Here is a 15,906-nt window from a genome sequence, read left to right as displayed (position 1 = left end):
GAGAAAACATACCTGCACTGAACTTCCCATTGGCCCCAGACAGCACAATGGCCTTCACTGAGGGGTCTTTACTGGCTTCTCCAAATTCCTTCACTAGTGCGTGACGAACAGATGCGCTGGGAAAGGAAAAGAAATATGAGGAAGAACAAGTTCTACAAAGATTACACTTTGTACAAGCTAGGAAATATAAAATGTTAAAGAAAGCCTCTGGCAGGGGAGCATATAGTGTGCGAATCCTATCCACCCGATATCAGGAGTTTGGGGCTGTTCTGTGGGTGAAATCGCACTAAAGCAGCAAATTAAAAGAATACCGTTTCTATGAAAGACCCTATTTCTGCACATTTTGATCGACATATATAGAACACGCAGTGTGCCAATGTCATTATATATTGTGGTATAATTTGGGCCCTGAGCATTGATCTTGGGTACTGCCACTACAGGCGGTGGCCAATGTTCATTTTAATATACTTGTCCCAACAGGCTGTGAACAGTATGGATACATAGATCTGCATGTATGTATTTTATCCATAGAGCAGCCTGTTCTGATATACATACACTATGGTCAGGGACCAGATTTTAACAGAATAAATATTATTGAAGGGTATCAGTCACCAGGCCAGACAGTGGTTGCATCGGCTGAGCACCCCCACCCTGATCTCAGATATATACTGCGTGCCCTGAATGCCGCTGCACCAATCAATACTTAAAGGGGTTATGTGGGGACCGAAAATTATTAACAGTGTATTTTACTGCAGTATGTGAGTACACTCGCTAATATACATTCCGGTCCCCCGTCCTGCTGATTATGATTGTAATAGATTTTTATAGCGCTGGCGGGGGACCGAAAGTCTAGTGGCACGGTGTGCCTTCATGACTCTTCGTCATGTGACCGGCCCCGCTGTAATCGCGGTAGCAGTAGTACAGCGATTACATCGAATACAGCGGAGCCGGTCACATGACTAAGAGTGGAGTCGTCATGAAGAAAGACTGTGCCACTGGACTTTCATGTCCCCCACCAGCGCTATAAAAATCTATTACCATGTCATAATCATCGCAACCGGGGACCGGAGTATATATTAGCGAGTGTACTCACATAGTGCAGCGAGTACACTGCTAATAATTTTCAATCCCCACATAACCCCTTAAAAGGGAGTCTGTCACCAGAAATTGTCCTATAAAAAGCAGCGGCACAGTAATATAGTGTAGCCTCACCTGAATATAACGCGGTTTTCCATTTTCAGCTGCGTGGCTGCTTTTGCAGAAATATACGCTTATTCTTTATATGCAAATGAGCTGTTTAGAGCAACAGGGTTGTCAGTGCTGAGGGCGACCCCCTCTAACAGCTCATCACGATGGTTGCTACGGCTGCCTGGGGGCCTAATGAAGGCCCCCAGGTCCGCCATTTTTGTGCACCTATTAATAGATGCCTGTCAGAATCACGATATACCACAATACATTAGTATTGCAGTATATCGTGCAAGCAATCGAACGATCGCTGGTTGAAGTCCCCTAGGGGGACTAATAAAAAAAATTTAAAAATATTAGTTAAAGAGGCTCTGTCACCAGATTATAAATGCCCTATCTCTTACATAATCTGATCGGCGCTGTAATGTAGAGAACAGAAGTGGTTTTTATTTTGAAAAACGATCATTTTTGAGCAAGTTATGAGCAATTTTAGATTTATGCTAATTACTTTCTTAATAATAGACAACTGGGCGTGTTTTTACTTTTTACCAACTGGGCGTTGTACAGAGAAGTGTGTGACGCTGACCAATCAGCATCATACACTTCTATTGTTCCAGCCCAAGTGTATGATGCTGATTGGTCACTGATTGGTCAGCGTCATACACTTCTCTTCACAACGCCCAGTTGGTAAAAAGAAGCCCAGTTGTCTATTAGGAAACTCATTAGCATAAATCTAAAATTGCTCATAACTTGCTCAAAAATTATCATTTTTTAAAATAAAAACCACTGCTGTTATCTACATTACAGCGCCGATCAGATTATGTAGGAGATAGGGCACTTATAATCTGGTGACAGAGCCGCTTTAAGGTTTTTTTTATGTAAAAAAAAAAACAAAAAGTTAAAAAAAAAATAACATTTTCCACCTAGAGCATAGTAAAAAAATAAACATAATTGGTATCGCGGCATCCGTAAAAGTCTGAACTATTACAATATATAATTATTTAACCCGCACGGTGAACGCCATAGTAGTAAAATAGAGAAAAAACGATATATATTTGGTATCGCCGTAATCGTATTGACCCGCATAAAAAAGTTAACACTTTGTTTTAATTGCACAGAGAATTCTGTAAAAACGGCGCGCAAAAAACCATGGAGGAATCGCTGTTTTTTTTTCATTTTCTACCCCACAAATAATTTTTTCCCCCGTTTCCTAGTACATTATATGGCAAAGTAAATGGTGCTACGAAAAACTACAACTCGTCCCTCAAAAAAATCAAGTACATCATAGTACTATATCGACGGAAAAATAAAGAAGCTTTGGCTTTTGGAAGGTAGGGAGGAAAAAACGAAAATCTGAAAAAGGGCTGCGGCGGCAAGGGGTTAAAAAAAAAAGTGCTATGTCAATTCTTGCTGTGTTTTACGCGTTGTGTGCTCCATTGAATTCAATGTGAGGGAAAAAACTATTTAAAAAAAAAAAAAAGCATCAAAAACACATGAAAATTCACGTAGGTGTGTTACGCACCATTTTTTTTACCAACCTCCAAATTACACCATGTGAGCGTAGCCTTGTAGGAGCACCACAAACGTGGGGGCAGGAACATCCACCATGGGCTTGCTTTTCTTAGGGCATTTGGTATGCCATAAATTAAAGGGATCTGTTCCTTTGACGGACTAATACATGTACGAATTGCTGGGGGGGGGGTAGTTTTATCGATCTTATTGAAACCATTAAATCTAGTTACACGACTAATAATAATTTTTGTGTAATAGCCCCATATAATATACAGAGCAGAAAAACAAGTATAAAGTCTCACAATTCACCCAAAAGCTCCACATTTGCATAACATTAGGTTTTGGAATTTACCCACAAAACTCGGCTTATCACGTAACCAGCTGCTCTGCTGTTGTGGAACTACAAGTATATTTATGCATGCCGGGAGTTGTAGTTCCAGCAGTTACCTTAATGCATTGACAGGAGGGTGGTTGATGGTGATCACGGCCACTGTGTGGGACAGACGTCGTGTCGCTGCCATGTTCACCACCTTTCAGCCCAGGAGTAAAGTTCACCAGCTAAAAACAGGGTGAAAAGGCAGCCATAACAATCCACCCATTCCAATCCTAAACCAATCGCAACAGGAGCTACTCTGTCTGCAGACCAATCAGTAGCTTAGTGGGAGTGGCTATGATGACAGGCGGGTGGGTTGTATTTACATTGTGCAGGTGTGCTGTAGACTGTCAGAGCCTGTGACTACAATAAGATGTTTCCATTGTAATCTTGTGCAGAAATACAACCCATTACCATTAGTATAGGAACCTTACAGTGTGTAGTACAGAGGGCTGACATGATTTTCTTACATGACGACCAGTAATGAGCTCATAACTATAAACATACAGTATTGAGATCTATCAAAATTAGTGCAAAGGGAGAAGTTGCTCATATCAACCAATCAGATTGCTGCTATCAGTATCCAAATAGCCTCTAAATAATGACAGCTAGGATTTTTTCTCTTACAATAGTTTGATAAATCTCTCCCAAGTCCCAGACGAGGCGGTCATCTCGTCACCTGTGATCGGACCCCAGCGGCAGATGGAGGGACAGGGGACCCATTCTAGAGATGGGAAAACCCCTTTTTAACTGAAAAGTTGAAATGTCTCTGGAAATTAAACTGCATTTCCCTCATCATTAACCCTTTCCCTCCGCAACCATTTTTCGGATTTTCACTTTTGTTTTTTCCTCCGCACCTTCCAAAAGCTATAACTCTTTTATTTCTCCATCAATATTGCCGTATGAGGGCTTGTTTTTTGCGGGACGAGTTGTAGATTTTCACAGCACCATTTTTTGTACCATATAATGTAGTGGGAAATGAGAAAAAAATATATGTGGTGTGGAATAGGAAAAAAACAGCGATTCCTCAACCTTTTGGGTGGTTTTGTTTTTACGGCGTTCACCGTATGGTAAAAACGGCATGTTAACATTATTCTGCGGGTCAATACGATTACAGCGATACTAAATTTCTATTGTTTTCTTTATGTTTTACTACTTTTACAAGGAAAAAACTGATTGTTAAAAATAAAATTTGAGTTTTGTCGCCACATTCTGAGAGCCATAACGTTTTTATTTTTCTGTCGATTTAGCCGTGTGAGGGTTTATTTTTTGCGTGGCGAGCTGCAGTTTATATTGGTACCATTTTGGGGTACATGAGACTTTTTGATGACTTTTTATTTTATTTTTTGTGGGAGAAGAAGGGACCAAAAAACAGCAATTCTGATCTTTTTCATTTTAAATTTTTTACGGCGTTCACCGTGCGGACTAAATAATGATATAATGTAATAGTTCAGACTTTTAGGAACGCATCGATACCAGTTATGTTAGCTTTTTCATTTTTTTACATTGTGCTTGAGGGAAAATGGGAAAAGGGTATTTTTTTGAGCTTTTAATTTTTTAACATTTTTTTATTTGTTAAAAAAACTTTATTTTACTGTTTTTTACTTTTTTTACTTGTCCCCCTAGGGGACTTTAACCAGCGATCGTTAGATCGCTTGCACGATATACTGCAATACTAATGTATTGCAGTATATCGCGTTTCTGACAGTCCCCTATGAAGCCCTGCCGGAGAGTACAAAGATGGCGGACCTGGGGGACTTCGTCAGGCCCCCAGGCAGCCGTGCAAACCAATGGCTCCCCCCGATCTCGCCGTGGGGGGGGGGGGTGTTGGGACGTTACGGGGGGTCGCCCCCCTGTTTTTAGTAATTTAAATGGCGCGGTCGCTATTGAAAGCGGTATTTAACGGGGTTAAACAAGCGGGATCACGCTTGAACGGGATACCGCTCGTTACCCGGAAGTATTGGCTGTAACACACAGCCGACACACTCGCACTATGGAGCGGTCTCAGCCCGTGAGCCCGTTTCATATTCCCCCACCCGGCGCGCGCCGTATATATACGGCGGATGCCATGAAGGGGTTTTCCTAAAATCATAAATTCTCACCTTTCCACAAGATAGGTGATAATTTTACTGGGGTCCCCAATTGCTGGTTCCTACTCATTGCTTCACTGCAGTGATGAGGACATTGAATGGTGGTCGAGAATGCGCGCTTCTGCTCCATTCAATGTTTATGGGAATGATGGAAATAGCCAAGCACAGCGCTCGGCTGTTTCCGTCTTTCTCATAGACAGCAAATAGAATGGCGGGCACATTCTCGACTGTTGCTCCATTCAAGCTCCTCCTTAATGCGGAGTAGTGAGGAGGATCTGGGGGTCAGTAGAGATCCCAGCAGTGGGGGCCCCTGGTGATCAGAAAATGATCCCATGGATAAGTGTTAATTTATGATTTTATGAAAAAACTTCTAAAACTGCAAAAGATCGCATCCAGCTTTCCCAGATTCCCGAATGGCACATCTGCCTAGTTATGAATTGATACATTTATTGTTGCCATATCACTGCAAAATTAGGCAGATTTACTTTCCCTATAGGAGCTGTAATGGTCGCCATCCAGCTAACCAAGTAACAGAATAGAACTTTCAACGAGGCAATGAAGACAACAGAAATTCTTCTATTTACTGGGGATTTTATTATCTTACTCTAGAAATATGAAAATGATGTATACAATTATAAAACGACAGGTAAATACACAAGTATTTTATAAAGAATTATTAAAAAAAAAAAGAAAAAATGAACGTATGCAACCGAGTTATGAGAGTTATTTTTCACCCTGTAGTTCCCGGCTTACTCGGTAACTATGGTTACTATATACCGCCCCTTTACTTCCGGTCCTCTCTTTTTGCACGTCCCCGGCTGCAGCAGCCGGTGGTAGCAAGTTCCGCAGTACTCTAGTTCTGTCTTCCTCACTGGCGTCATGCGGTCTCTGGCCGGCTTCTTGTTGGTGTTTGGCTGCGCGACTTTCTACCTGTATGTCCTGAGTACTCGTCTGCGCCCAGGCCGAGGACAAGAAGCCGAGAGGTGGGCACTGAGAATAGGGCTCTGGCAGAGTGGGAGGCAGTGATGTCATGTTGTAATCGGGTATGTGCCAGGTAGATGATACCAGTCACTGCTTATGTGTGAACAAGGTCCAGGCAGCTGTCAGCTAGTGTCAGACCAGTTATTACTATGGCAGAATGAACACGTATATAATGTAATAATATTGGTGCCTTATTATCTGCTAAATACATCAGCGCCGGAGATGTAATCGGTTCTTCATAATATGACAAATGCGCGGAAGAAATGTTTTTATTGTTCCGTCAACAGTCGTATAATGTCTTTTTTTTTTATTTCTATGCGAGACGACAAGATGTTTCAAATGGCACCATTTAATGTGTCATATAATGTACTTGAAAGTGAAAATAAATAATAATGTTTTGTGTCGCCATATTCTGAGACCCATAACTTTTTTTTATTTTTCCGTCGATTGAGCGGTGTGAGGAATTGTTTTTTGCGTGGCGAGCTGTAGTTTGTATTGGTACCATTTTGGGGTACATACAAGTTTTTGATTACTTTTTAGTAGTTTTTTGGACCAAAAATAGCAATTCTGGCGGGGGGGGGGGGGGGGGGGTTCTCCCAATTTTATTTATCTTTGCGGCGTTCTTTGTGTCGGATAATATATTATATATGTTGTATATAATATATATTTTGTATTGAATATATACTGTAATAGTTCAGTCTTTTATAGATACAGCTATACCAATTCTATAAAAAAAAAAATAATGAAATTGCTTGCAAACTTTTTTTTTAATTAATTTTTTTTTAAACTTTTAATATGTTTTCCTAGATCACAAAAAAGCTTATCTAATTTTTTTATCTTTTTTTTTAGTGTCCCACTAGTACTTGAACAAGTGATTGTTAACTTGTTGGTGCAATAAGTAGTGTATTGTGCTTTTAGTGTCCTCCTATTAAGCCCAACTCTGGACCAATGATAGCAGAACTGGGGGCCTCCAGGCTGCAATGACGAGAGGGGATGAAGTGAAAGAGGGGCCTCTCCCCTCCTCAGTCGCTATTGACAGTGGCATCTAAGTGGTTAAACATCCGAGATCAGAGTTATCTTTGATGCCGGCCGTTTGGGCTTATTCAGACGAACATATAATACGTCCGTGCTACGCGCGTGGTTTTTACGCGCGTCGCACGGACTTCTGTTAGTCAATGGGGCCGTTCAGACTGTCAGTGATTTTCACGCAGCGTATGGCCGCTGCGTAAAACTCACGACATGTCCTATATTTGCCCGTTTTTCGCACATCACGCACCCATTGAAGTCAATGGGTGCGTGAAAACCGCGCACGGCACACGGGCGCACTTCCGTGGTACGAGCGTGATGCGCGCTACAGTAGTCAAAACTATGAATGAAAACAGAAAAGCACCACGTGCTTTTCTGTTTACAAACATAAAAACAGAGTGTCATAATGATGGCGGCTGCGCGGAAATCACACAGCCACGCATCATACGCTGCTGACACACGGAGCTTTTGCGCACGCTAAACGCACACGCTCGTGTGAATCCGGCCTTAGTTTGAGGTGGGCTCCGTACACCTGTCTGCTGACTATGACGTACAGTTATTAGGAAAGGGTTAAAGTTGTGTCATGTTTCCTCCAAGTTACATCGATATTAAGGTTATTAGTAATGAATTGGTGGGTTAGTTTAATCTGTTGTTTTTGTTGTTGGTCCATGCCCTCTGTTTTATTCAACCAGTTCCCCTGATTTTCTTAAAACATTATTTGATAATGAAATGTAAAAGTCCATTTTGGACCCCACCTGGACGACCCTTCTCAGAATAAAGCTGCCCAGGTGATTAGCTGCTCTAACCTGGCCTCTGCAGGTGGGATGTGGTATTACATGGGGCCAGCTCAAATGAACGGGTGATAAGCAGGGAAGAAAAAAAAATAATCATTTCCATCGGTGCGAATATGTCACATTGTACTTTATTATAATGACCAGAGTCCTAGTAGTAAAACATATCAGAATATTAGTCTGTTGGGGGGCCACTTGCAATTCTCCCATCTATGTCCAGCTTTATTTATAAGGACCTGCTGTCAAATGACATTATTAAAGGAAGACACAAATATTGTAAGCCCATGTACTAAATAACTAAGTGCCCGTCTTATGCAGAGTTATGTGCAGGAAGGGCGCGCGGAAAGTCCCTGCAGCTCCACACTACGTTGCATTTAGTCGTATAGTGCTGCCCACAGGCCGTATTATGGATTTTCTCCCTCAGGAGCGATGCTATAGGGAAAATGCTTCTATAATGTCCCATCCAGTGGTGCATGTTGCAATTTTCCCATACAAAATGCCACAGAAAAACAAAAGGTACCTAAAATCTGAGGCATAAGGGGGTACAGTAGGGACCCATCGAAGTCTTTGTGTGCCATATTCAGCTCTATTCAACTGCGTGTGCCCAAATAGAGAATGACCGCACATGTGCCCAAATAAAGAAGGGCCGCACATGTGCCCAAATAGAGAATGACCGCACATGTGCCCAAATAAAGAAGGGCCGCACATGTGCCCAAATAGAGAATGACCGCACATGTGCCCAAATAAAGAAGGGCCGCACATGTGCCCAAATAAAGAAGGGCCGCACATGTGCCCAAATAAAGAAGGGCCGCACATGTGCCCAAATAAAGAAGGGCCGCACATGTGCCCAAATAAAGAAGGGCCGCACATGTGCCCAAATAGAGAATGACCGCACATGTGCCCAAATAGAGAATGACCGCACATGTGCCCAAATAGAGAATGACTGCACATGTGCCCAAATAAAGAAGGGTCGCACATGTGCCCAAATAGAGAATGACCGCACATGTGCCCAAATAGAGAATGACCGCACATGTGCCCAAATAAAGAAGGGCCGCACATGTGCCCAAATAGAGAATGACCGCACATGTGCCCAAATAAAGAAGGGCCGCACATGTGCCCAAATAGAGAATGACCGCACATGTGCCCAAATAAAGAAGGGCCGCACATGTGCCCAAATAAAGAAGGGCCGCACTTGTGCCCAAATAGAGAATGACCGCACATGTGCCCAAATAGAGAATGACTGCACATGTGCCCAAATAAAGAAGGGTCGCACATGTGCCCAAATAGAGAATGACTGCACATGTGCCCAAATAGAGAATGACTGCACATGTGCCCAAATAGAGAATGACTGCACATGTGCCCAAATAGAGAATGACTGCACATGTGCCCAAATAAAGAAGGGCCGCACATGTGCCCAAATAGAGAATGACCGCACATGTGCCCAAATAGAGAATGACCGCACATGTACAATCCTCTCTTGCCGGGAAAGAATCAAATAAACGTCCTTTGTGCGACAACTTCTGTAAATCCTAGATAGGATAACTTATCTGGGAACAAACCTTGGTTTGAGGAGTGAAATCATGTTAGAGGCACTTCAGTAGGATCATTTATACCACTGGTCTCCCCAAAATAAATGTATCAGATGACCTGTATAGCCCCGGCCATACAGATAACATGGTGTGGTATATCTAAGGCTATGTTTAGCAGGAGCGCGCGCGCGCGCGTGCGTGTGTGTGAGAAATCAGATCGCAATATATGGGAGGAGGAGAACAGGCCGAGGAGTGGATGGGATAAACTCTCACTACATGGATTGTTTCACTGCCTGGATCTCCAGGTCATCATGTTCCTTTTCATTTCTGTCTCTTGTGGCTTCAATCGGTGTCCGTTCCGTCAGATTGCCATTGCTTTTGGTTGGCAGAATAGCAAAGCTGGCTATATATTATTATTAATAAAGTAATGAGAACTTTTACTTTCTTTTAGGGCTTGTCCACACTTAACGTAATTCTGCAGCAATTCGGTTAAATGTAGCAGACATTCCGCTGCGGGAAAAACTCACCGTTTCCAGCGTTTTTGACTGCAGAAAATGGTGTGTATTTTGCGGCGTTTTTCTCAATACTGGGAGATGGTGACCTCTCTGAAAAACGCAGCAATTCAGTCCACTTTCCGCAGCAGGAATTGATATGCTGCGGTCCGAAAAATACGCACCGCAGGTAAATTTCTAGTCAGAATTTTTACGCAGCGTGTGGATGAGATTTGTTAAATCCCACCCACTTTGCTGCTACTGTGTTCTGCTGCGTATTTTACATCCGCAATTCCAGATGGAAAATACGCAGCAATTCCGCCACATGTGGACAAGCCCTAAGGCTTTCCTTTTGATCCATGATGGTCAAAAGTTTTTATACCAATGTGAACGGAGCCCTAGGTGTTGCTAGACTCAAATACTCAGTCTTCAAAAGATGGACGAATAAATGCTGTGAAATAATGTGGAAAACAAGACCAGGACTAATATTCCATATATGTAATTCAAGCGTCGCTTACATAATTCCTGATCGCTCTCAAGACATGTTTGTTTTAGTAAATGTTTGCGTTCCCCGTAAAAAAAAAAAAGCAATTCTGAATAATCTTTTCTAATTCCCACCATGAAAACAGTCAAATTGAATATAGTTTTATTTGGGATCTCTTACTCATTTCTCCCCCAATATTTTCTATTCTGACCAACCAGTTTCGCATGTATCCGCTGCTGTGCTGAAGCATTATTTTATGTTGTCATTTTGTTACATTTCAGGTCTTTGGTGTTTCCGTCAGATTTGGATGAACTTCGTGAATTGGCTGACTTCTTGCAGGAATACAAGAGGGAACACCAAACATATGTCACCCTCCTGTTCTGTAGCGCCTACTTGTATAAACAAAGCTTTGCCATCCCGGGATCCAGCCTCCTGGTAAATCAGTGATTGGGTTAATGGGAAATGATATTTTCTAGTGCTGTGATATTTTCACAAAGTAAAAAATATTTAGTATCGAGTCATTAAACAGGCTGTCACTTCAAGTCCCTGTTTACATGGTGGAACTATGTCCACGTCGGAATCAGCGTAAAAAACACTTGTAAAAAGCCTCGTATTGCTTTAATAGGGTAACCACTCCGTTGTTTAGATGGAGCTAAATTTTCAGTGGGCCCAATTGCAAACCGCCCCGCTAATAAAAAAATAAAAAAAGTGATGTCACTTTTTAATTTGGTTTCCGCAGGGTATTCAGCAGAGTAAACAGCGTCGGGTAAACACAGGCATATTAGCCCCATTGAATGGCGTTTATGTGCTTGCAGAAAAGCGCCACTTTTTACTGCAAAACCACAGTAGAAATTTTTCTCGGCCAATTCCACGTCGTATTTTTCCACATGAAAAATCCGCCATGTGAACGTAGCCTAAATTGCCCTCATCACCAGTAATATAGTGGAGTGTTGTTGGTGTGTAAATAAAGTCCTGCCCTTGCCCTCTGCATTCTCAGTGTTTTTGGCACGGAGAGGGAAGAAAAAAAGCTATTTCAAGGCTATGTAAACCTTTAAACACTTTGTTTTATTTAAAAAAAAAAGATTAACATGGTGTTTAATGCAACTTTTTAGTTTCTGTATCCTGGATACAGAGATACCTGGAGTATCTTGCGCTGAAACCGGAATCCGTCTGGTCAGCGGGACTGACGGCTTCGATGACAGCGTGTCCTGCAGCGTGTTTCTGACACACAGGATCTACCTGTTATCGATCAGCTCTAAGGCCCCATGCACAGGACCGTCGTTTTCATCCGTAATTATGGATCAAATTGCGGATCCATTCAATTCTATCGGTCACAGACACCTTTCAGTATATATACGGATGTGTGTCCGTGCTGTAGAAATGATCCGCAAAATATAGAACATGTCCCATTTTTGTCCGCAATTGCGGCACCGTCTCCCCATAGAAGTCTATGGGCGCTTCTGCAATTGCGGATGGCTACGGAGGTGGATCTGTAGCCGTCCGTAATTGCGGAAGCGTTGCTATGCATTGCCAATGGATTCCCCAAAATTTTTTGCAGATCTGTAAATATGGATGCCCCACGGAGCATAATTACGGATACCGTCCCGTATTTGCGGATGACTATGGATCCGTTATTTGCGGACAGTAAAAACCCTTCCGGTCGTGTGCATGAGATCTAAGTTCATAAATCTGTCACGTTCGTGTGAATGTAGCCTAACTTAGATGTGATCGATAAGAGGTGACACGCAGGACCCGCTTTCACCAAAGCCGTCCGTATAGAAAAAGTAGATATTCTCATTATCTATCTATTATCATTAGTTACAAAGGTCATATCATTCTCTTTCCATTCGTTTTTATTATAAGTTTTCTAAAATATGATATACAATATTACACAATTTATTTGTTTTGCAAGCCTGATACCCCTCCCCCCCCCCACTTCCTTTAAGATATCGACGAAGGTCATGTCATTAATGAGGATTAATAATTTATTTGTGAAATTACCCAGAAAGTAATAAACGCGAGCAGCAAGTGATCTGCTCCACTGGTAGCTTCAGGTGGTGTATTCCTCCGCTGGACCTCGTGTGTATTCGTGACTTTTTCATACATGGGGTAGTGGCATATGTTCTATTTACAAAAGATCATCATTTCACCAAGGAGACCGCATGAGAGTGATCGCCACCCGATCTTGAAACGTGGAGCATATTAGTAAGCCGGGTAGGGGCATTGGAATATGTTGGGATGCCTCTTCAACCCAATGTGACTGTATTATTATATTTGGTAGTGTTTATTGTAACTCCTTGGCTGACTTTGTTTTCAGTGAGCAACCATTTCTCTGTCTTTGCAGAACCTGTTAGCTGGAGCGTTGTTTGGCCCCTGGATGGGCCTATTTCTTTGCTGCACTCTGACGTCCCTGGGGGCCACATTCTGTTACTTGCTGTCTCAAGCATTTGGCAAGCAGGTTTTAATCATGTATTTCCCACAGAAGGTCTCCATGATGCAGAATAAGGTAATTGTCCCACACCCGTTTCCTGGATATTTTCACATCTTTAGCTTCATCTTTTCTTTATCCCATATACTTGCAACTTGTTTTGTAAAACCACGAATAATTATATTTGTCGTCCCTTATTTGACAGAATGTTTTGCTAGAGACGTTTCTTTCAGGGTTGCCAACCTCCACTTCAGTAATTCCTGGACAACTGAGCTAAAAATCACAGACAGGCCAAAATTTTTATGGACCCATTACAAAATCATTGCCTGTGCAGTGTGCTAGGACTGACTCACCAATCACAGCTCCGCTTGTAGCTTTCCCCCTCTAAGGCCTTATTCACAAGAAACGTGTTATACGTCCGTGATACGCGTATGATTTTCACGCGCGTCGCACGGACCTATGTAAGTGAATGGGGCCGTTCAGACTATCAGTGATTTTCAGGCAGCGTACGTGCGCTGCGTAAAACTCACGACATGTCCTATACTTGCCCGTGTTTCACGCAGCACACACCCATTGCAGTCAATGGGTGCGTGCAAATCGTGCACGGCAAACGGAAGCACTTCCGTGATTCACGCAACAGTACTAAAAAGAATGACTGAAACCAGAAAAGCACCTTCTGCTTTTATGTTTGTAAACATAAAACAAGAGTGTCATAATGATGGCGGCTGCGTGAAAATCACGCAGCCACGCACCATATACAGATGCCACAATGAGCTTTTGCCCGCGCAAAACGCAGCGTTTTTTGCGCGCACAAAACAGACAAGGCCTAAGGGTATGTGCACACGACCTATTTTCAGACGTAATACAGGCATTTTACGCCTCGAATTACGCCTGAAAAGACGTCTCCAATACGTCGGCAAACATCTGCCCATTGCTTGCAATGGGTTTTACGATGTTCTGTTCAGACGAGGTGTAATTTTACGCATCGCTGTCAAAAGACGGCGCGTAAAAATACGCCTGCGTCAAAGAAGTGCAGGACACTTCTTGTGACGTTTATGGAGCCGTTTTTCATTGAAGAACAGCTCCAATTACGTCTGTAAAAGACGCCGCGAAAAACGCGAGTACTTGCAAAAACGTCTGAAATTCAGGAGATGTTTTAGTCTGAAAACAGCTCTGTAATTTCAGACGTATTTTGCGTTTGCGTGTGAACATACCTCTTCCATAGGCTTGAGAAAGGCTCCAGTGGACGGAGCTGACACGTTGCACGGGCAGTAAAGTACCCACTGTTTTCACCTTAACTATTGGAGTTGCTGCTCATTTTTCGATTCCTGTGTATCTGGGACTTGGTCTGTCCCTCAGAGCTTGCACCCACACGCTGCCGGTGCTGCTGGAATTTGTATATATCTGTATATACATATACAGTTATTAAATCACACCACTATACCAGATGAAATATGACTTGGCAGCGGCCTGCATATTTTCAGAGTCCAGTAGAATCGGAAAAATATGCCCGGGGCTTACTCTTGCCTTTGCACTGCGCTTGAAAAATTTTGCCGCATGCGCAGTGCAACGTTCTGGAAAAATGAGAAAAATCCCAGACGGTGATTTTTTCTGCCGGAGACTATGGCGGCAGAAGAAAACATCAGTTTTTTGTGGACTGTACGTAAATTTACGGACGGTTGGCAACCGTGATTGCTTTGTAGGTTCCTGAACAATCTAACAATAGCCGGGTACTAGCAAAGTCTAATACCTTTGTGGACAACCTTAAATACCGACTGTACTTTACCAATTCCATTTACATACCTCACTGGTAATTCGGGTGGATACGTATAAAAATAATATTGAAATGGTTCTTGACTGAAAACAATGATTCTTAGTGAAAGGGGTTGTCCAGTTTCAACAACTGGATGTTCAAGTGAAATGAAAAAAGGGCAGACGGTTCTGCTGAAAATATCACATCGAGGATATTGAATTGTCCTTTTCATGTTTTTACATGTCTTTTATGCAGATTGAAGAAAACCGTAGCGGTCTGTTCTTTTTTCTTCTTTTCCTGCGTTTGTTTCCAATGACCCCAAACTGGTTTCTGAACCTCTCATCGCCCATCCTGAACATCCCAGTAGGGCAGTTTTTCTTCTCGGTCCTTATTGGTACGTAACAATGATATAGTTTAAATTATTTTGTATGTGCTGCATAGCAAGTAGTCATCTTGTGTTCCACACTTTACATATAGGTCTCCTGCCCTACAACTTCATCTGCGTCCAGACAGGCTCCATTTTGTCAAGGATCAAATCTCTAGATGACATGTTTTCTTGGGGAACACTACTGAAGTTACTGGCAATAGCGCTGGTTGCTCTAATCCCTGGCACCATTGTCAAGAGGTTCAGTCACCACAAGCTGGGACTAGAAGGGAAAGAACACACGATGAATGGAAGAAAATCCACGTGAAGATTTCTCCCTGTGCAGAATCCTTATTTAAAAGAATCTCAGAGACACTAATGAAAAGATCTTTTATTTTTTGTAGACAGGTGCCCACATCTTACTTTACGCGTTTCGCAATGGATAATTTTGCCAGGTATTCTTGGCGTCTCTTGTACAGAAAAGGTTTCAACATGAAAAGTCTTAAATCAACTGTGGGTTCTCCGTGCCGATCAGTCATTTTTTAAACAATCCTTTTCTATTTGGTCTTTGGTAAGACTCTGTATGGTTTGTTGATGGATGTATTTTTACCTCTTGTCTATTGTCTGTTCTATTTGATAATGATTTTATAGAAGTCTTGTGGAAAAGGGAAATAAATTTTATCACCTTTTGATTCAGAGCATCTTAAGAGCTCAAGGGGTGAATACAAGTGCAGATGCATCCACTAAACAGCCCTCAACCTCTCCTTCCTATTGGGAGGCCAAACAGATTCTTTGCGTTGAATGGTAATTGGGTACTTGAGCTTTCTAGGTACTTCTGACGTCTGCTCGAAATTATCCTTTTTTTAAATATGTCTGAGCATGCAGAAGAAGCCCTCCGA

General features: G+C 42.3%; 2 protein-coding genes across 2 annotated transcripts in view; one reads left to right on the top strand and one right to left on the bottom strand.

Moving 5' to 3' along the window:
* The window catches only part of EHHADH (enoyl-CoA hydratase and 3-hydroxyacyl CoA dehydrogenase), a 35,204-nt gene extending 31,950 nt beyond the window's left edge, over positions 1–3,254 (bottom strand). The window contains exons 1-2 of the mRNA XM_075831209.1: positions 3,145–3,254; positions 13–116 (exon numbers count right to left, since the gene is read on the bottom strand). Of these exons, the coding sequence (XP_075687324.1) occupies positions 13–116; positions 3,145–3,218 (178 nt within the window). The 5' untranslated portion in view covers positions 3,219–3,254. The remainder of the gene's footprint in view (positions 1–12; positions 117–3,144) is intronic.
* Positions 3,255–5,976: 2,722 nt separating this feature from the next.
* On the top strand, positions 5,977–15,705 carry TMEM41A (transmembrane protein 41A). The gene is made up of 5 exons (XM_075829724.1): positions 5,977–6,143; positions 10,744–10,897; positions 12,807–12,968; positions 14,899–15,037; positions 15,121–15,705. Exons 1-5 carry the CDS (start codon positions 6,040–6,042, stop codon positions 15,333–15,335), a joined length of 774 nt encoding a protein of 257 aa, XP_075685839.1. The 5' UTR covers positions 5,977–6,039; the 3' UTR covers positions 15,336–15,705.
* Positions 15,706–15,906: the final 201 nt, after the last annotated feature.

Source organism: Rhinoderma darwinii, chromosome 6 (assembly GCF_050947455.1).
Source record: "Rhinoderma darwinii isolate aRhiDar2 chromosome 6, aRhiDar2.hap1, whole genome shotgun sequence".
Classification (NCBI taxonomy): Eukaryota; Metazoa; Chordata; class Amphibia; order Anura; family Rhinodermatidae; genus Rhinoderma; species Rhinoderma darwinii.
Note: the sequence above shows the minus strand (reverse complement) of the source record. Positions and strands in the feature narration are given on the sequence as shown.